This window comes from Rhodnius prolixus, unplaced genomic scaffold (genome assembly GCF_049639745.1).
Source record: "Rhodnius prolixus isolate KJV_2025 unplaced genomic scaffold, Rpr scaffold_11, whole genome shotgun sequence".
Classification (NCBI taxonomy): Eukaryota; Metazoa; Arthropoda; class Insecta; order Hemiptera; family Reduviidae; genus Rhodnius; species Rhodnius prolixus.
In genome coordinates, this window is record NW_027411625.1 from 17,752,835 (window position 1) to 17,775,974 (window position 23,140).

Sequence of the window (23,140 nt, forward strand, 5' to 3'; positions counted from 1 at the left end):
AGTCCCTAGTGTTTATTACTTTTAGAAAAGCCCTAATTTTTTAAATCATTACATTTAACTTTCCTTATCCAAACAACATTCAACCAGATTTATTTTAAAATTTTACCCAAAAAATACTTATCGGAGAGAGTAACAATCTTGTAGTAACCACGTTTATTATTCTTCCAGCTCTTCTGTTGTTACTTTCTAAAACCCTCTGGCCTTTCACAATCACTAGAAACGTAAATGGGGTGCAATGTGACAAACGCGCAATGTAACGGCAACTTCTGAGTTCTAATAAAACTACAAACTCATTTTCTTCGGTTGTAAAACTGTTTGAACGTTTACATGATGGTTGAAAAACATTCATAATTATTTGAACGAAAGAAAAAAATTAACAAGATAAATTGTTCGTCTTTTTTGGTGACTGATTCATTAATCCAAAAGAACGAAAAATAAAGATTAAACTATTTTTTGCAAATCTACTGTAAACAGTTTTCTACAGCAGGTAAGAACACATTTTATCTTCTCTCTAATTCCCATTAAACAGGAAAACATAGTTAAAGAATGTGGGAATGAAGAATGGTAACTCATCTCGGTAATGATAAATATGAACAAGAAAGTAAGAGAAAGTTATTATGCGGTACCTCAAATAATCAAAGGTTTTCGATTAATCTGTTCACGTTTTTTTTTTTTTTTTTTTTGTGCGCATCGACTGCTTGATCATTAGCGCCTCCTAAACTGTGTTATTCCAGTTTCTGCATCTGTGTGCAGAGCAGGCCTGTCAGCTGCCAAACTTTACTCTTTGTAAATAAATACACTGTGCTTTCAAAAAATAAACTTTATTACATTTAAATTTTCAATTTATGACTTGTTCGATTATTTGAGAGTAAAGAAAAAGATAAAATATAATACTTAACTGCGTACATTAGCGTCTTAGGTGCTCCAATTTTCTTCTTCGTCGCTGAAGTAATTATCTCGACGGATTTTTATTCTTTTCACGTTGATTTTAACGTTTTCGTAGGCTGACTTGGCCGCCTGTAAAATATGCAGAAGTTGAGTTAGGGTGTTGCAAAAAGTTTTATTCATTTATTTATTATATTTAAAACCAGAAGTTTCTAAATAGTAACCCATTTCCAGTTTGTGCTTTTATCAACTCATGCGATTAAAAAATTTGTCGTGCCTACCTACGCCCCGCATCCAGCCGTATGCTGGCATAAAATATGAAAAATACTTCTTTAAAGCTTGAGTAATTACCGTTCTATCAAACGAATTATTATCACCAAGCTATGAAAAAGTCAATTTATGTCGACTATCTGATTAAACAAGAACAAAGGTTTAGATCAGGTACCTCGAAGAAAAATGTTGGAGTGAATTACTGATGCTGTGCATTTGTGATGAAACCACCAGAGCGTCATCCACTTTGGCCTAGATGCTATAGTTGTGCGATAACATACGAATTCTACTCTTAACAGCTTGAACCTACACTCGGCTTAATTCGCAAAGGCTTAAATTCCAGTAAAACTTCATACATCTTGTGAGTCAATTAACTGATTAGTAAAATTCATATGATATTTACAAGTTATGAAATATGTAAAATACTAAGAAACCATAAAAGTTCTCTAATCAAAATTTACATTCACATAATTATATATTTAAACATAATGTGAAAAAAATACCTCTAACTGAATTGCGCGACTTAGAGTTTCTACGTCGGAATCTTCGTCCTCAGAATCATCACTTACTTGAGAGGATATTTTTCTTTTAAATTTCTAAAATCAAGAAAGAATTGTTGATAAAGACAAAAATGAATGTTTACTTTTATATAAAGTTTTTTTTTGTTATGCTTTCCCCACAGGATTTCCTCAACAAGATAGCTCAAGCGTCTATCTTAGGAGAGTATTTACTTAAATTCATAAGAAATAAAACCTAAAAAATGCTGAACTCTTTAGTAAATATCTACTTATAAAATTTGAATCTAGTCTATGAAGCTCATTTTTAAAGTTAGCCCGAAATCTTTTTATAAAACCATAAGAAACATTAGTCGCTCGAAAAACATGGTTCAGGATTGGGTTAAGGGAGACAAATCCGAAGAGAACCATCTTTAGCATAGACAGCAGTCACCTGACAATGCTTGCTATTGACCCTCTCTGAGGATATCAGACCTTCCTAGTTTATAAACAAGTATTACTAAACTGCTCCCATAATCATATGCAATTTTTGTTTGTTTTCACTTTGCTTGATTAATACACTCCGTATAATTAGCCTAGCGTTGAATTTTAAATTTAATAGCGGGAATTCAATCTTAGAAATAAAGAAAGGTAAGGTTGAAGCGTTTTTACGAAAAGCTGTGGAGTGAAATTCGCCCTTAAGTACGGTGCATTGTTGCATAACTATCTGGAAGTGTTAAAGACATGACCAACTAGATTCCATACGGCAAAAAAAGATGAAAAGCAGACATGTAACAGTGCCGCTCGAACTACACATTGACAGGCTGCCAACTACAAAATTCTTTTAAAATGGGAGATGAAAGTGGATTTGCAGATGACAACCTAAGAGAAATGTTCAATGGTTAAATTGTGGCCAAAATACAAAATTGGTCCAAGAAAAAAATCGAAGTATCGATGTTTTTCTTTTACTCCTGTAAAGGGAGTCAATTTATTAATTATTCCTTCTCGATGAACTTTCTGCAGTACTTGAATGAGACCTTTACTGCTATTCTATAGTAAGGAAGACAAATATTTAAAACAACGATTACTTTATAAAGACAGCTATCGTGGTTACTGACCGTTGGAGGAGTCTGATTTACAATTGAACAATGAAATACGAGGTCATTCAAGAATTTGAAGGAAATAAGTTGATGTAGAAATGAAGCAGTTTGTAGAGAAGTTTGGTACTTTCATGACTTAAGGTTGGCATCACTGCGATCAGCTGAAAACAGGTGGCGAATAAAAACTGGTTTGTTTGTAATCTCAAAATTGCATTTAACGATGGCACATTCACTTGAAGTTTCCACATTAGCTGAACAATGTTCAGTGATCCGTTTTTTGCTTTCTGAAGGAGGTGAGTAGTACAGTTCAAACACAACAATCAGCGGGAAATCTTTTGGGATGTCCGAGGTGTTTTTTTTGTGATTATTTGGAAGATCAGCGTTCAATTAACAGTGTCTACTACTCAGACATGCTGATGAACAAAGTTAAGCCTGCAATGAGAGAAAAACGTCGTGGATCTCAAAGAAACACGACAATGCTCGCCCTTTCACCGCCAAGGAGACCCAAGAAACTATTGAAAAAATGGGTTGGGAGACTACCTCATCCTCCCTAGAGTCCAGATTTGGCTCCCTCTGAATTTTGTTTACATTTTATTAGATTACAAATTTATAATATATTTTTAATTTTAGGCTTAATATACTGGAAACCTAATAAATTGTTTGATGGTTATTCTGCAACTATACATGAAGTATTAAATGACATTCAGATTATGTATATGGAAATGATCCACTTCATCTGGGGGGCAAGATTTTAATTCACGTTTAGGAGAGCTAAATAAAATACCTCCTTATATCCCTAAAGAAAATCGTTAGACTTAATTATAAATAAACGAGGGAAATTACTAGCTGAATTATTTTTATTTTTTATTTATTTATTTATTAATTGCTACATAGCTAATTGCTTAAGCAATGGAGATGGCCTATAATTTAATTTTTAATAATTACATATACATGTACAAAGAAAAAGAAATAATCTTAAAGAAAAAAAAAAATGAAAAACGTGTCCTCAATTTAACAGCATAAAATAAATAATATAAACCAAATAATATAACAAAAGATACAAATACTTATACAGAAAACAAACTAACAAAATATAAATATTCTTAATAAGTACTAAAAAAAGATGAAAAAAAAGAAGAAACTATAAAATAAATTAAGTAAAATATCAATCTCCTAAAACAAAACTTCTAATTTTGGCAGCCTGTTTACAGAAGTTATATAAGGAATTTAACTGTTCTTTAGAATGTATTGTGATCGGCTGGACAATAATATTTAGTAATGAAAAATGATCTAATAGGCGAATAGGTTTGACACTCAAACAAGAAGTGCAGAATGGAATCGCTTCCCTTAAGTCTTACAAACTAGACATATATTATTACTGTCAAAAATGTATGTATGGCCATTAATATATATTTTCGCTACTTTTACTCTGCAGAGACGGATCTGATTTACAATTCTTAATTTATTTATACTGCAGCCAGCCCAGATTTAATACGAGTAGTACTTGCAGTTAATTACTTTCTCTACATCTTCGGAAAGAAATTTATGCTTATATTAAGCATATTAAGCTTTATTACTACAGAATTAAATTAAATTATATTAAGCTTTGTTACTACAGATTTTCTTTCCGTTTTCAGAATATTAGGGTCTTCAGTTAAGAAAATATCAAGGCAATCAATAGAGGCCATTGTTTCCCTTATTAACAATATCCAATCATTAGGATTTTTCTTTTGAAATGATTTACACCTGGACAGAATATACGTGGCAGGCGCAAAGTGTCCATTTCAAGTAACTTAACCAAAAGATTATACATAGCTTTGAACACATTTACTTTGATACTAGCTGAATTAATGGAAGAAACTGGAATGTTTATTCTTAATGGCCGTAGTGTTGACGATTTCCCAGCTCAATTTACATTCCTGGGTCATCAGGGTGCTAGTGTTGTTGATCATTTGTGGACGTTTTATAATAATTTTAAGATTACATCTTTGTTTCCCGCACACGATAATTTTGCCTGCGTTCTGAACTTAAATACCCCTCTAGCTACTCAGAATGGAGCCCACTCTGAGGAAACTCTCCCTTTCCAGATTAAATATGCGTGGAATGAACAAATTATAAAGAATCTTTTTTTAAAATAATGGAACAATCTAACCATATTTATTTTTCTAATAGTGATCCAAATTAATTGTATTTCAAATTAAATTGTATTTATTGTATCTTCTAAGAATAGCTATTGCCCAAACTGCTGGTCTTGAAAATGGTTAAACCTATTTCATACTCAAGCCCGCGACCTAAAAAAAAGCTTGGTTTTGACAGTGACTGCTGGCAGGCCAAAGATGTGTTGTAAACTTACTCCAGATATGTAAATTATCCAACTTTGAAAATGAAATTATGTCTCAGTATTTAGAAGCGCGCAGCAAATACCGTAAACTTATTAAGTCAAAGAAAAAAGAATTTTCCATTAATAAGATTAATAAAATCGTTAACACTCAAAATGCAAAAGAATCTTGTGCCGAATTCCGCGAGATATCCTTTAAGGTAAATGTCCAACCCCAAACCTTCTTATCGACGTGATATGACTATCTTAAAAGCTTTTACAAACCTATACCCATCGTCTCTTTGCCTGATTTCCGTTTTGTGAATTCAAATATTGATCTAGAAGTTCCTGTTACTTCAGAAGAATTGCAATTAGTTTTAGTCAAATGCAAAAAACAAAAATCACCAAGTAGGGATCCTATCTCATACGAATATTACTGTAACCTTCCTCCGAACTGACATCACTATATTTAGTATGTTCAATACCATTTTACTCTGTGAAAATACTCCTATAGATTGGTCATTAATTAATTTAAAAATGCTCCATAAAAAGGGAGACACCCAGAATCCTGAAAATGATCGGGGCATAGCTCTTCTCAATACGCTGCCTAAACTCTTCTAGACAACTCTGTTAAACAGACTTTCTAACTGGGTTAATGATAAGCAAAAAATCCCTCAGGAACAAAGAGGATTTAGAGAAAAAAGGGGATGTCAAGATAATCTTTTCATTCATTCTTCTTTAATCGGCATAAAAATTGCCCGTAACGAACCATTGTTTGGTACATTTATCGATTTCAATCGCGCTTTCAATACAATAAACCATAACTTATGTTTTTTTGTAAACAAACTAATGAAAATTGGTTTAGGGTCCAAATAGTTAACATAATTAAAAGTCTGTATGACAAGGCCAAACTTTGAGTATCCACGTATCTCGGACACACAGATGATATTGAAGTAACTTCTGGAATCCTTCAAGGAGAAAGAATGTCTCCTTTACTTTTTAATATATTTCTCTCAGATCTTACTGAGTTTTTCAAGTTCAAAAGAATGTCCACCGCTCAAAAGTTAGACAATGAACACAACATTCTTTTACTCTGCTTCGCAGATGATTTCGTAATTTTTGCGAACTCTATTTTTGATGTCAAAGACAAATTAATATTGTTTGAAGAGTATTGTTCTTTCAACCAATTACCCATTAATACAACAAAAACTAAAGTTATGTATTTTTCAAAAAATTCACGTCTGAAAAAATTTATCGAGATAAATTTCAATAAACCATAGATGCTGTAGATAACGTAAAATATTTAGGTGTACCCTTTACCTCAAGTGGAAAGTACTTTCAGGCCTCAAAATATTTTGTTGCCAAAGGTAGAATGGCTTCTGTTGCTGTAAAACACTCTCTTGGTAAACTTCAGGCTGATTGTCACAAACCCAGACTAAAATTATTGGACTCATTAGTCAAATCTACATTGTTGTATTCATCAGAAATTTGGGTTTATAGGTAAGCTTATGTTATTGAACATCAACTTCAGTTTTTGAAATGGGTCTATAATCTGCCTAAAACCTATCCTAACCATCTTTTCCGCCTCGAGTGCAGGGTTAAAACCCTAAAAATAAACATAATTAAAGCTATACTAAAGTTGATAATACAAATTCTTAACATGCCTTCCCACAGACTATCCTTAATTCTCCTTAACTTACTCTACAAATTTGACTCCAAAGGCAGCAATCATACTTATAACTGGGTTTCTCAATTAAAATACGAGTTACAATCTATTGGCTATACAAACAAGTCTTTATCAACAAACCCAATTTATTTTTAAGTTGAAATAAAAAATATTATCTCCAAATTAACTAATAACTATTTGAGTACAGACATTGAGTCAGTATTTAGTTCTAAATATAATTGTGTGTATAGAAATCTAAGCTCACAAGGATTCGGAGAGAATTATCTAAATTTTAACTGTAGCATTAAAAAAGATAAGAAAAATAAGTCAATTACGTTTGGCCAATTGAGCAAAATTTACTTTATATTTCAATAACAGTAAATTTGAATTTGTTCACAATAATATTTGTATAATTTGTTGTATGATGAAGCCCGACTCTTTAATGCATTTTCTCTTTGAGTGTCTTACATTAAATCCATTTAGAACCAATCTCCTAGTAAGTAATGATCTTAAAATGTCTTTGCCTAATTGCTATCAACAATTATTGACAATCATTTCAGTCAAAAATATTGATCGAATATTTAACTTTGTAAGTCAGGCAATTAGATGTAGAAGTTTTGTCTTAAATGATTGGTAGGTTAATTATTACTTTTAAATATTTTTAATTTTTAAATATTAAATTATTTTAGTTTTATGACGCAGTCATATTTAAAAAAATTTGAATTATATATTCATGTATAAAGTTCACTTTAATATTTCTGTTTATTATCGAAGATTTATTCAATGTTTCTATTGTCTGTTTGTTACCTATGTATGTTTTGATTTCTTTCCTTGTATTATTATTTTTTAATTTCTTGTTTATTTAATTCAGTAAGAATTTTGTTTTTTTTTTTTGTTTTATCTAATTTATTATGTATTACCCAAAGAGTATCAGCGCATAACTACTATGTTTGGGATTATCATCAAACTGTGGATCAGACTGCCGCCCTAAATTCAACGTCCCAGCCCTCGCCCTCATTATCCATCCCATATGGTCAAATGGAATGTTACACTGTAGATAATGATTTGCACCCAAGTTAATTTCAATACTGTATAAATGGGATACTGATCATAAGCCTTTATACTCTCCTTAAACTCAATTTGAATTCGATCACAAAGAAGACGGAATATCTGTCCCAGCTGCTTACATTATTTGCGTTGTTATCCAACAATCTATTTATATCTTCAGCCCAAAAAATATTAACAATGTAATTCAGGTGTAACTTATGTGAGTGAAAATTGGCATATACGTAATTAGTCTCATTGTATGTAAACACAGATGGTACAAAATAGGCAGCCTAAACAATTTAAAAAAAACTATCGGAACAACTTTTCAAATTTCTCACAATAGATTTCTTCCCAAACCTGAGCTCCATAGCATACCATGGAGGGGCTGACTGTATTAAAAACACAAATTTTTGAACCAATGTTCAAATTATTGTTTACCATAAACTGTTTCCGAAGCATATTGAGCCCAAGTTTAGCTTCCGATACTTTTTCTTTCAAGTTTACTTTAAAATTTTACTTGGAGGTAATCGCAATTCCTATATATTTATAATGGCTCACAACATCTATTCTTCGCTTTTGAAAATATCATTTCTCATTTTTCATATTGAGGTATGTGTTACACATTACCAAACATTTAATTAATAACCATTTTGAGTAATTATTCGTAACATTATGCTGGTGCTCAAAAGAATACACTGATTGCTAATTGCCGGATATAAAGCTATTGCTAACTGCCGGTTATAAAGCTAACTACATTTATTACTCAGTTGTTCGTAAAATAGTAAAGGCTTAGTGCTATTAAGAAGGAACTTACATGTCTCGATCGTGACGAACCTTTCGGTATCTTTGGAGCTCTAGGGCCGAGCATGTTTTTTGGACAGTTGTAGCTCAGGTGACCTTCTGATCCGCACTCGTAGCAATATCGTTTGTCAATGTAACGTTTCCGTTTGATGAATTCGCCAGTTTTACCGTTGTCCACTGCCAAACTGCACTTAACAATCCTTCCAAAGATCTATTCAAATTTAAATAAATTCAATAATACCAATAATAATAAGATATAACAAAAGTCTCTGTGTTAATCACCTTTGTTTTGATTAAAAAATTGTTGTACATTCACTCTTCTGAGAATCAAAATTCCATGCCCTCTCCGTACCAGCAGTTCAAAATAGCTGCAGTAAATAAAACTGGGTGAGGGCAAAGCTCAAAAATAAAACCCCCATTTTTGAGGAAGTTGATTTGAAGAGATCAGCCTAGTCTTTTCTTCTTCAAAGCACTTGTCTTTTACTCTTTTACTCTGCCTTTGGATTAACGAAAGGGAGAGACCAAGTGGGAGTCTACGAAGAAAAGACAAGCGTAGTAGCTGAATAGGGTAAGTTCAGATGAGCACAAGCTCATATGAACTAGCGAACTAGCTCAAAACGAATGACGCTGGTACCCACTCAAACTGAAAATTTAATCGTTAGCTGATACAAATTTTATAGTAAACAGGGCAAGCTAAGCTTTGAGAATTCAAAGAAAACTGAACAGAATAAAACGCAGGGACTTTTGTTACACTCTAGTTTATATTATTAAATTTTGCTTCGTTTCACATCAAACTTTTTGTATTTCCTGAAATGATTATTTATAAGAATAATTAGCGCAAAATATGGTATATTAAAATGTAACCTTCTTCTGATCAGTCTCTCTGATGCATTTGGCTGCATCTTCTGGCTTCAGAAATTGAATAAAACCCGCACCACGACTTCTCCTGGTTTTCTTGTCTTTTAGCACTGTCACTCTAGCATAAAAATAAAATCATGAACACAATATTAGAATCCAATTAAATTAATCCTTTTTATCATGCATTTTTGGCAATTTTGAGGTCAATCATTAACTTACACTGACCCGTGTGGAGGGACCAAGACCCTATGAACTTCGGCTTTCTCAAAAAAACAACATATATATCTCCTTAACAAAAACTTACAGTTTAAAATGTTAAGTATAAGGGTTGATTAAACGCCAAAAGGTACACAAATCAGCAAGCACCCAACATTTCATTAATTCTTCATTAATATTTAAGTTATTTTACTGCATTAATATTCATTAATATTTTTTAGAATTTATTAGATGTCACAGACCCTTATGCTGGCCACTTCATTTATATTATTTTTATATTTTTTATAACGTTTTTCTTTTTAACCTGTAATTAATAGTTTGATTATTATAAATAACTAGATATGACAGTCAATCTACAGTGCTACTTGAACATGTATTTTGTAGACGAAAATGGCCAGCATAAGGGTCTGTGTCATCTAATAAATTCTAAAAAATATTAATGAATATTAATGCAGTAAAATAACTTAAATATTAATGAAGAATTAATGAAATGTTGGGTGCTTGCTGATTTGTGTACCTTTTGGCGTTTAATCAACCCTTATACTTAACATTTTAAACTGTAAGTTTTTGTTAAGGAGATTTTTGTACCTTTTGGATAGATTTTCCTTTTTGTCTATTTTGCAAAGTTACATATCTGCTTTACAGATTTTTTTAAAATTTGGAATAAGCAATTCTATCATTATAACCTGATAAGGTGTTAAGTCGGAACCGTAACTACCACTGGAGAGATCTTTTTAAAGAATGATTATAGTTGCGGTCCCCCAAACCATCATCAATAACAAATTTTTTTGAAAAAGCGTTTTGAATAACATAGGAAGGTATTTGTACGTAAATAGCAAAATTAAACTGCGATTTCAGTACTTCATTTTAAGAGGAGTAAGAAAAATAAACTGCGATTACAGTACTTCTAGGCAAAGATTTTTTAATCGAACGACAATTCATTGATTTAAATCGCTTCACTCATTGATAATTTTAACGATTGCAGTACTTCCTCTTAGTAGGTGTAAAAGCATGATGGCACTTCACAGCCACGTAGAGGAGCTTTAACCACTTATTCGAGCTGAATTTTATCAAAATCGGACTAAGCGTTATAGAAATATTGGTAATAATATGTAGTTTGAATGACACCTCATTCATGAAAATCGGTTCGCGCGTTTAGGCGCTACGTTGTTTACAAAAAAGGTAACAACAACAACAAGAAGATTTTCTGAAAATGTCGTTTTTTCCAGTTTTTGATAACTTTTTTCTAGAAATCTATTAGATCTAAGTTATTACGAAAAAATTAGAGTTATAAAGGAGGGTTTGCCCTATAATTTAAAGAAAATTTGGGAATTTTATCTTTTATAGAAAAAGAGAAAAAAATTGTCAAAGTTGGGTGTTTTTCAACGTTACGCTTTTTCGTGCAGTTTTTGACGATCAACCCTTATACAACTGTCCTACCGGACAGTTTTAATATATATAATATTTATTTGTTTATAGGTTACAACCTGTTACAAAGAAGTTTTTTTTTGTATATATAAAATTTCCAAAATAACTAAAAAACAATACTACAATAGAAATAAAACTAGCACTTCAATAACTGATATACAAAACTTACGGAAAAGAGAGAACAAAATAATAATCATAATAATAATAAAATTAAAACTGGAATAAAGCTTGAATACTATCATGGTTACTTGTGCCTAACTGATCTTCCTGTACTATTCATTTAATAAAAATGATCGGAGCTTTAAAACATTTTTTAAATACCTAAAGACTCTATAGATATTATTCTGATCAAAATTATTGGCTATTCCTTTCATTTCCTTATTTACCTCTTGATTGTTGACATTTAAATCTTTCCTGAAAACAGAATACACAGGGCATTCTAAAAACAAGTGAGTCATATTCTCATGTTTTTCATCGTCACAAAGTGTTCAAATTTTTTTAGAGTCTATTCTGTGTTTAATTTTATTAAAAGTAATTTTATATTTATATTTTAAAAGTAAATGAGGACCTGCCATTCTAAATTGTATAAATAATCTAACTGCTTGAAATAAAAATTGATCGGATAAATAGGATTGGCATATTTGATGATTTAAATAAGAGCACTTTGTAAAAGTAACGAAATTAGAACCCACCATGCGATCGAAATCAGAGCTAATTAAATGCTTTTTATATTTTTCTAATATCAAGTTAATGGATGATTTATCTTTTAAGTATATTAGAGAAGCAGAATTTTCTACTTGTAAAATTGAAAAAATATCAATATTGTGAATATCAGTTATACTTTGAAAGATTTTTAGGTTTGTCATGAAATGAAAATAGTTGTAGGACACAGATCTTACAATGATTATCGGAATCACAAGTCAAAATCTTGAATAATAGATTTGATAGATAGGAAGCTTTGAAAATTGAAAAATGAATTTTTAGACGCCCTGTTTCCAAACGAATCAAATATCCCGGAGTGCCGCGAGAAAGAGAAAAATTATTATTATTCTGCTTTTGTAAAAATTTAACTGTACTCTTTCCAAATCTTCTCAATACCTGAGCGCCCATACAGGTGCACAGTACAATAATGTATTTTTCACTATTGAATCAAACAAATAAATTTGAGAATCCCATTTCTTAAATTTTCCTTTACTTATGGACTGCCGAGCTAGATGCTACATTATTTTATTTATTTATTATTTATTTATTCATTTGTCTCTAAGGCCTGAGCCTTTTACAAACGGAGTTTCCATAAACAAATTACATACATATCATAATTAAATTAAATGATAAAACTTTCCAGCAGCTGACCCTTAGATTTTCTCTTCCTAGGAGCTTCTTACAGCTCACTGTCTGGTGATGGACAGTGTTGTCTATAACGAGAGAACACTGTCCGGAGGCCGGCAGTGCACTGGAAAAAGCTCCGGGCGCTAATGACCTCAGCTGTTGATGCGCCAAAAAAAAAAAAAAAAAAAAAAAAAAAAAAAAAAAAAAAAAAAAAAAAAAAAAAAAAAAAAAAAAAAGATAAAACTTGATAATAAAAGTAAAATAAAAGCAATATCATTAATGAAATTAAAACAAACAAACAAAAAGTAATAAAAACAGTAAAATAATATTTACAGATTCTGTCTAAAGGAAACAAAAAAATATAAAACCTGTTTAAAACACAAAAACAAAACTTTAACAACTGAAATTATTCGTTTAGTAAAAATGACCTTAACTTTAATACACTAAACGCGTAATTATATACAATAAGTAATTTTGATTTTTCGCAACTGTACATTAGTTCTAATAGACCTCTTTGTACATCAGAGGGCAGATTACTTTTGAAATAATAAATCCTTATGGAGGCATGTACGAGGACAAACAGCAAACAGATGCAAGAAATCCTCTTCTACGTGCATATCACAAACTGTGCACAACAATTTACAATTTATGATATGCATGGATTTCTGTAAAGATATTTTGATAAAATATTTATTAGAAGTTCGCATCTGAGCAATCACCCTAGTTACCCTAAAGGGTTGTCTTATATTAATATACTCTTGAGGTACTCCAGCCAAGAGTGGTAGGCTATTGTAAATATCACTAAACCGGGAATATTCAAGAGATTGCCTGTCCAACTGGAGCAAATTAGTATTAAGTTTTGAAACTATTTCTCCAGCAGAGAGTCCATTGAGATCAGACGCTTCAAAAGAAACACCATATTTGCCCAACAAAACTCTCAACTGAAGAAACCAGTTATATTTCACAGGAGCAGTACTCAACTCCGAAAGTCTAAAAAAACAGATACGCGGCAATCTTGTGCTCTCCATAGATAATATATTTTTAATCCAATCGATAGTAATCTTAACAATTTGCAGCAACACATGAGTTATACCGAATTCAGTTCTAATAATAGAATCGGGGGTGTTTCGAGATAATTGGAACAATCGCTTATAAAAGTTCAGATGCGCCCTCTCCAACAAGTCGACGTATCTTAGACTCCAGACTTGAGCCCCATACAACATTACACTTCAAACTATAGCATTAAATACTCTCACTCTCGAGACCCAACTATCACATTTTGATTTTGTTAAGATATTTATAACTGATCCGGCAGCGATATTTGCCTTGCCAATTGCTGACCTGGCAGTCTCTAAAAACAAAGAAGATAGGTTGAATTGCACGCCCAAATAGACAAAGTTACCTACAGTATCTAGCATCACATCATCATAAAAAAACTTATACCTTTCAGCCCTCAGTCTTCACTTGTGAAAAATTACAATTTTTGACTTTTTAAAACTGTCCGGTAGGACAGTTGTATAAGGGTTGATCGTCAAAAAGTGTACGAAAAAGCGAAACGTTGAAAAACGCCCAACTTTGAATTTTTTTTTCTCTTTTTGTATAAATCAGTATTTACTTTTAAGCCATTCAAAACACAGTAGTTCTTTAAAATATCTAATTTTTTGTTCAAATCAATGTGAGAGTCACTAAGAATAACCATATCGTCTGCATACAAGAGTAAGATAACATCAGATTTACCATCTATGTTAATACCCCGAGCGTTATTTTCCCGAAAAAAGCACTCAATATCCGCAATGAAAAGCGAGAAAAGAAAAGGACTAAGGACCTCCCCCTGCATAACCCCTTCAGACAGAGGTAATTCAGAAGTAAAATTGCCATTTACCTTAATTTTGAAAGAGGCATTTTCTTTTACAAGTTCCTTAATATGTTAATTATTTTGGGAGAAATTCCCGCAGAGTGAAGCTTGTGAAATAGTTTAGAGTGGGACAGAGAATCAAATGCTCTTTTAAGATCAATAAAAGCAGTAAAAATTTTCCTTTTTGGCAATCTTAGATGACACTGAATCACTGTACTAAGTACAAAAATATCATTGCATCCCCGACCCAGTCGAAAACCATTTTGACATTCTGGAATTACTGCAACCTCTTGATCCCATTTTAACAGTCTGTCCAAAATAATTTGCATGAATATCTTAAGAATACAATTAGCTAAACAAATGCCTCTATAATTACCTAAATCAAACTTATCTCCTTTTTTGTACAGCATAAATTGAGAAACTTGAAACCACTTAAGCGGGAGAACCTCACTAGAAAAAACTTTATTAAACAGAACCTCCAAATACAAAAGCCAGTTTTGAGGAAGGTGTTTGTAAAATTCATTTGAGATTTGATCGGGTCCAGGAGCTTTAGCACTTCTACATTTTTGAATGCTTTTCATAATTTCGTCATGAGTAATTGGAGCGTCCAGTATAGGATGGCCGACACCGAAGAATAGGGTACTACCATAAATCCTCAAAGGATAAATCAATTTATAATAATTCTCCCAGGCGTCAACACTAATAAATGAACATAACGCTGGTCTAAACCTATACTTATTTATTGTTCCCCAAAAAGTCCTAGTGTCTTTTATGTTTGCAATACTATCTAGTAAAGATTTTTGAAAAGATCGTTTTTTATATTTAATCAAGTTTTTATATCTTGCTTTAGTATCTAAATAAATTAATTTCAAGAAATGCACAAAATTGGCGCGTTTACAAAATCGTAAAAGTTTCCTAACTTTAACCTTCATTTTCTTACACTCTTCGTCATACCAAAGATTTTTCATATGAGTTACAGTAACATCCCTTCTGATCAGCTTGGTAGAAAACATACCAGTTTGGCTAGCAGATTCCATTAAGGCTGAGTACAAATTTTCGTAAATAGAATTTATTGTTTCTTTATCAAAATTAATACATATTCTGGGCGAAAACAATAAGCAATTAATAAACACATCAGCTTTATCTTTATCCCTGGCAATCACTTTTACAGAACTTTTAGGATCATAATTGCGTGGCGAGCTTGTATCACTAACTATGACACAATTTAAACTGACTATAACAGGAAAGTGATCCGATCCAGATACAATATCGAGGACCTCTAAATCCCTTACTTCAGCTAAATGCAGACTGTCAATCCAAACTAAATCTACAACACTCTGTCCTTGCGGACTAACATAAGTGAATTGAGAGGGCGTGTCACGAAGCGTTCTACCGTTTACTAACACAAAAGAATTTAATTCCATAAACTCAATCAAAGAAGTACCTTTACTATTACAGATTCTATCACAAGACCCATGCTCAGCTGAAAGAAATGTATTATTTGTAGTAAATTTGAATGTATTGGAATGTATGATATTTGGCAACCCTGTAGAGGGTGTAAGAGAAGGGCTGACCGTTAAGGGTAGCAGGTAGTTGGAGACATTCCTTAGTTGAGTAGAGTTGAGTTTGGTCACTCTTTATGGAAGTTATGCTTTATGAATGTTATGCCTTATGACTTATGTGAATAAACTATATTTAGGTTAATTTGTGTTTATTCAAACCCTTATGAGTATTTAGTAAATTATTATTATGGTTTATGTGTTTTAGTTATTGTGTGTTTTCTCCCGCATTTTATTTTTATTTCATTATTTTACATATTAAATAACTCTTCATCATTATTTTGTAAACTGCCCACTCTACAGTTAAAATCTCCCCCAATTAAATGCATACAATTGTGAAAGGGCAAAATTTGTTGTAAAGTTACTTCAAATAAATCTAAGACAACATTTAGATCTAAAGTAGGTCTAAAGTAAACCAAAACTAAAATAAAAGAAAAAATATTTGAAATAAATTTAATAATAATCACCATGGTGATTGATCTAAAATAAGAAATTTAAATAACGCACTTCTAACAAAAACCATAAGCCCCCCACTTGCTCTACCCCGACTCTTCTCCTTGACAGCTCCTGAGAAAGCTGCTAATTGAAAACCATTCAAAACAGGTGGGCAGTTAAGAGGCTTATCCACTAACCATGTCTCAACACAACAAAAAATATCTACTACTGGAAAAGATTGCATATCCAATAAAGTTTTATATCCCTGAATATTCCAAAGTACTACCTGTAGATCCCTAGTTCTTCCACATGGTGATTGCTAAGATGAGGAGGCTTTATCTCGAGAATGAGACCTAAGATTTAAATGCAAAGGATTCTTCAAAGGAGAAGAAACATCTTCCCTCTTGGCATCTGACTGCTTGACTAGATTATTCATTCCCAAAACAGTACCAGCAGATAGGTTTCGATCTTCTTTCAAGTCTGAGAGTAAATACAGTTTATTCCTTAGCAAAAGCTTGTCACCAATCATCTCCACCTTATGCCCTTCCTGTTTTGCCTTCTCATAAAAAGGTTACAACTTCTTTCTTTCCTCTGCCACATCTTTAGGAAAATCTAATTAAACACCCATTTTAGAGCCTTTAAAGCCAGAAGAACTTTTTAATATTTCAATTTTTCTCTTCTCACTGACCAACTCCATACAAATTGGCCTAATATGATCTCTTGGTCTACCAAATCTTCTTATAGAAGATACTTCAATAGGCAACAATTCAATTTGTAATTTTTCTCGCAGCAGGTCAATCATGGTTTCCTCTAATCTTACGTTCGTTTCATCCTTAATTTCTGGTATTCCCCAAAAAATTAAGTTCTTTCTTTTTAATTGTTTCTCAATATATTTTATTTTAGTGGACTGGTCAGAAACTACCTTTTTCAGAGATTCACACTCTTCCTTACAGGTTACATAAGCACTAGAAAGAGCTTCAAATTTGTCATTTAATGAATTAATACCGCTTCTCATTTCCTTAATTTCAGCCAGAAGCTTTTCCTCAAATTTGGACAGTTCTTTCTGATCTTTGGGCATTTTAAAGTAATTTTTAGGTGTATAATTAATTAAAATAAATTTATTACGAAAAATAAATTAAATTAATTTGCTTAAATGTGAACCAGCTAAATACGAAATATTTCAGTTTATAGTTAGAAGTTGGCACACCTTTTTAATTCGCAATAACTCCAAAGTAAGATAATGGAAGAGCCAGTCTCTCGAATAATCTCTAGGGTCCAATAAACAATAGATATTGTTTATTTACGGTCTCGTATTCTTTTTTTTTTTTTTTTTTTTTTTTGCATTAGCTTACACACTATATAGCCATTTACGTTAGTAAGATTTTTTTTTTTTTAGGGAAGTTTTAATTATTAGTATTATTATTGTATATAAAACTCTTTTTATAATTCATATAAAAAGTGACTATTGCTTCTAATACCTCTATGTTCTTGCTTAAAATGATTGTATCCCTCTCTTTTTCCAATAGCACCCTCCGTTGGTTCCAATCCTTCCTGTCTAATCGTTCCCAATTCGTTGTCACTCCCGATAGTAATCCTTCTTCACTTCTTCCTTTGTCACGCGGTGTACCTCAAGGTTCTTCCCTATCTCCCACCCTCTTCTCAATTTACATCAATGACCTTCCTCTTTCCATCTCTCATTCCCAGTATCACCTCTATGCTGATGATTTTCAGATTTACATATCCTTTTCCCCGTCGGATTTGTTTGAAGCTGTATTTAAACTTCAAGAAGACCTCAATAACATCTCAGCATGGGCCACGAACAATAAGCTTACCCTGAATGTAGAAAAGACCAAAGCTATTGTTATTGGCTCCAACCCACTCCTTAAATCATTGGCTCCTCTTCCTAATCTTTTCCTTTACAATACCCCAATAAAATATTGTCCCTCTGTGAAAAACCTTGGTATCACTTTCGATCAAAACCTATCCTGGAAAAACCATGTTTCCCAAATCTCTCGCCGTTCCATCCATATCCTTAAGCAGTTTAATAGTTCCCGCCACCTTTTTCCAATTAAGACCCGGCAACTCCTAGTTTCCTCTCTTATATTCCCCCATTTCGACTATGGTTGTTTAGTGTATGGCGGTCTATCTGGTGATATTGAAGCTAAGCTTAAGCGCCTCATGAACTGCTTCATAAGATTTATTTTCAGCATTTCCAGAGACTCTCGCATTTCGCACTGCTACGATGAGTTGAAGTGGCTTTTTCCTGTCTATCGCCGCCAATATTTTTTGGCTTCTTTCCTTTTTCAAGTCATCCAGTCTCAAAGGCCTTCCTATATTTTTCAACTCCTTAAGTTTAAATCCTCCATCCATTCCCGTAACACTAGATCTCGCTCATCTGATCTTTATATTCCCTCTCACCGTACCTCATCCTTTGACAAGTCCTTCCTCATACGTGCTACCTCTCTATGGAACTCCTTGCCTTCATCTGTCCGCCATGCTCCTACCCTATCCATCTTTAAATCCCGTCTATTCAGTTATCTCCTTTCTATTCAGCTTCCTCCGAAATTCTAATTGTTTTAATTCATTTCCTTAATTTCTGCTGTTTTATTATTTTATTTTTACTTTCATTTTCACTTTTGTAAATATTTATTTATTTATTTAATTTCTCTATAATCACAGGCCAAACTATTAAGGCCTCTATTTGTACCTGTATTTATTCTTAGGGGACAATTGTCCCAGAATAATAAATTTCTTTTCTATTCTATTCTATTCTATTATAATTGAAGGGACATGTTTCATGTTTAGTTATTATATTAAAGAGAGGGTCTCTTGCAGTTCCATAGTACGGGCATATCATCATCGCATGTTCTAGATCTTCCCAAACCCCACATCTGGGACATAGCGGAGAGTTAACTATTTTTAACTTACTCAAGTAGGCTCTACATATAAGGTGATTGCTTCGTATTCTGCATATACTGGTCACTGTTGATTTACTAACTGACATTTTAGCAAACCACGGGCGTCTCTTTAACTTGGGGAATAAAAGTTTATAGAATCTTCCTTTCTCTTTGTTATTGTTATACTGTTTTTGCCATTTTTCTGTTATGGAAGATCTAATAGTTGAGGTGAAATCTTGGAATGGAATTTTTATTGTTAAGAGTTCTCCATTGGTAGCGGCATCCTTGGCATCCTCGTATTCTTATAAACTCAAATAGAAGGGACCTGGCAAAAAGTTTGTTTATATTTGATGAGCATATAATACAAACTATAATATAATATAATATATTATATAGAAAATATATATATATATATATTTTTCTTCTTCTTCTTTTTTTTCCTAAAAAGGGATGTTTCCCAATGCAGAGACCGATAAGAAATGTTACTAAGTAAATTCAGCTACTTCAGTGACCTTGAGATTTTACCCCACTTACACATACACACAAATCGTATAGTTAACCAATAAGATTTAACTTATCTTTTATCACGATTCCCACCACTGTCTCATGTATCTTCATCTGCTTACTTTGGGCGTAGCCAACTTCTCCACCAACCCCTACCACAGCACGAACTTCTTAAACTTTGAGTCCAAACATAAAAGACGTAAGAAATTTTGAAGATGGATTTCCTTGTAAAAGAAAATCTGTTCGTTAAAATTCTCCCAATTTTTCACCAAATTTTCATTACATACACAAAACTACTTGTACAAATTTTCATCACAAAATTCAAAGTGGAACATAGAAAACAACAGTTCAACGAGACACGATTTTCACCGTACAGGAGCTAGACAACAACTCCCTAGATGCTACATTAGATTTACAAATGAAGCTCTGGGAAGCCTGATTAAATAGACCATTTTTTTAAAAAAGGTACACCTAAGAATATAAATTGGCTAACAGTTTCAATCTTCACATTATTATAATAAAATTGTCTTTCTCTGACCCCTGCTGAATTTCAATATTTTTGACTTAAAAAAAAACAAGAAAACAGTACAACACAAGCCGTCTGGGCTGAAAATACCTATACCACCTAAGATTTACCAAATAAATATGTATTTATTTTCTGCTTTTAGGATGTAGCAGGGAATGAAATTTACATACATCATACAAGTTAAAAAAAAATAAAATGAAAAATAGACAAAATAAATTAACTAAATATTAGTTAATTAAATAAATTGTATTAATAAATCTAATGGGTCAAGACTAAATACTTGAAACTTAAACGATGGGTTAGTCCAGTGCGTCGGTTATCTCAGGTTGTATACATACGGTTCCAGAATGGAGGATGGTCTGCAGCAGCGACCTTTTTTCAGATAGGAAATCACTTGGCAGTGCCTTTGTATAAATAAATTCATATTTACTTAGACAGTTTTTCATGATCTGAGTTGTATTTTGGATAGGGGGTAAGAAACACTGCTTCAAAAAGAATTCGAAACTGCTCGACAGTCAGGCTGCGCTAAAGAAAGTTCTTTTTTTTTTTACCAAAATTGGTGTAAATGTTCCTGGAGGTTAGAAAGCGTTACTTTAGTCAAGGATATACTTCTAGTCTGAGTACCAGGTTATATGAGTATTTCAAGAAATGGAATGTAAATAGGTTGGCCAAATTAGAGGGTAATAAAAGAAATCTCACATTTATTGTTCCCAAACTTGATGTATCTGTGGACACATTCACTCTAGCTTCCTACACCCTTTCAAGGGCAATCTACCTTTTTATGGACGAGCTCGGTGGGATATTTGCAGTATAACATGCGGATATGACCGATTAGAGCTGACATTAAGTTAATCTTTTTTTTCGTGAACATCTCGCAGACTCTTGGATGAATATATTACCAGACACTAGTTTAAGAAGAAATCTTTAGGTAAAGGACCATCTAGATCCATTTGGTGGAGTTCAAGAGTTAGGGGAAGAAAAACCCTTTCATTGTTCATTCATAGAGATTAGGTACACGATCTTTGGAGGGAACATGACAATGGAAGAGCTTAGGCTGTTGCTCCTTTAGATTATTGTTAGATTAGCTCGGACAGCTGCGAATTTTAAGTGACTCAAGTTCGGGTCTGCACTTTTTTTTCTAGGCTGTGTATACGTTGCTGTATCTTTTTTTTTTTTAGGGGTAGTATTTGGACAAGAGAGACTTTCAACAGCAAAGGGCTTTGAATTTTCCAGACAAATAATTTTTCAAAGGTGGCAAATTCTAGAAAATCCAATAAAGCATTGTGTCAACATTTACCAGGTGTTCATGCAATTCTATACAGCGATAATGCGAAACTGAAAATTAACAGAAAACTAATCCAGCTAACGAAAATGACAAGAGGGAGATCCATAATGCCAGATTAGAATACAGTCTGAATTGAGTGAAAATTCTAAAAAGAATATAATGGACTTAAGGCAAGAAGATGCCTTATTAACGGGTGTATAAGTGAAATGATCAATTTTTATAACTAATGAAGTTCCATCAGCTTCTTCTACATTCTTTGATTTTAAATACATGTTATTAAGCTTAAATTTAGTCCCTGAACAGTATTTTCGTACAAGTTTATCTTTAATTCTTTTTTAATTTGTCGGTTAATTATGTAGCTTTTTTTTTTAGAAGGCTCAGCGTTATTTTGTTTATTCAAACGCTAAAAAAGATTTGTTATAACAAGATGGTTTCGACTAGCAATACTTTGTCTGAAACTGGAGTGCATTTTTTTCTTAATTACGAATCCAAGAAATGGTTTTAAAAAGTTATAAAGTATAATACTTTTCAGTTTGTTTTGAAGGGCGGCTATTCACTTCTTAACACCATATTATATTGCTAAAAAATTATTTTGATTCAAACATGCCATTAACAAAATAACATTTCTTACCTAGCTATTGATCCAAATTTGCCAAAAATTTGATGCATATCATTGTGGGTCAGGTAATAATCCAAGTTAGAAATATAGACTGTACTATATGCAGGGCAATATTTTTGATTTAACAGTGCAAGTGTCATTTTGGTCCCTTACAAAAATATAAGTCTCTAATATTTAGAAATATTATAATGTTTAATAATTTGACTGTTTGTTATAAATTCTGAAACTAGTTTAATCACGTATGCTGCTTTTATCTATTTCAGTATGAAAGTTTTTGGCATTCTTCATAGGACGAAGATTTTCATGCATCGTTTGTGGTTCATTTAACATTACAATTGCTGGATTTCGAATTTAACTGTGAGGGAGGTTACATGGTTAATGTGTTATTTAAAACGTTAATGATCAGTAAAACATTTTTGTAAAAATATTGAATTAAAATTAATTAATTCTATTATTCATTTAAGGGTATTTATTAGGTATTTGCTATATTATATGTTATGTGCATAGGTAATGTTTTAGAATTGTGAAGTTAGTGTATTTTATACGAGGGGGCGCGTGAATTTAAGTAGAAACACTGAATTGTACCTAGTTCATTTGAACTGAGAAAATAATTGTTAAATTAAATATTGATGAAAATGTGACGGTAATGACTTAGTAAATTAGTCGAATCTTAAAATTATATTTACCTACTATTGTAGGTTAGATGCAATATCTCGTGTATTTATGCATTTTTTTTTTTAAATACTGCAATGTTTTGTTGAGATTTACGGAACAGTGTATGAGTGATACGGAATGAATTTAAAGATAATGGTTTTGTGAATTGCATTGTGTTTGTATGTTTTACTAATCTTTCTAAGCTGGACAATACATGATTCTTTGCTGCCCGTTGATATTGTCATAGTGTCCAGTTAGTGGTTGTGTTTGATAAGGTGTGGGCAGGATCTCTTGTTGCGAAAAACTATACAATCAACGGACAGTGAACGGTAAGTAGCTCCTAGAAAGAGAAAAATCTAAGGGCCGGAAGCTGGATTCGAACAAAGGATCTCCAA

General features: G+C 32.3%; 1 protein-coding gene across 2 annotated transcripts; it reads right to left on the minus strand.

The window, feature by feature from the left end:
- Positions 1 to 805: 805 nt before the first annotated feature.
- Positions 806 to 22,479, minus strand: LOC141459456 (zinc finger CCHC-type and RNA-binding motif-containing protein 1-like). 2 transcript variants are annotated; one of them, XM_074138569.1, is made up of 5 exons: positions 22,104 to 22,475; positions 9,445 to 9,556; positions 8,594 to 8,791; positions 1,659 to 1,751; positions 806 to 1,017 (listed from the first exon to the last, which is right to left on the minus strand). In XM_074138569.1, exons 1-5 carry the CDS (start codon positions 22,229 to 22,231, stop codon positions 916 to 918), a joined length of 633 nt encoding a protein of 210 aa, XP_073994670.1. In that variant the 5' UTR covers positions 22,232 to 22,475; the 3' UTR covers positions 806 to 915. The 2 variants fall into 2 exon arrangements, with proteins under 2 accessions (XP_073994670.1, XP_073994671.1); XM_074138570.1 differs by lacking the exon at positions 1,659 to 1,751 and having other exon boundaries at positions 22,104 to 22,479.
- Positions 22,480 to 23,140: the final 661 nt, after the last annotated feature.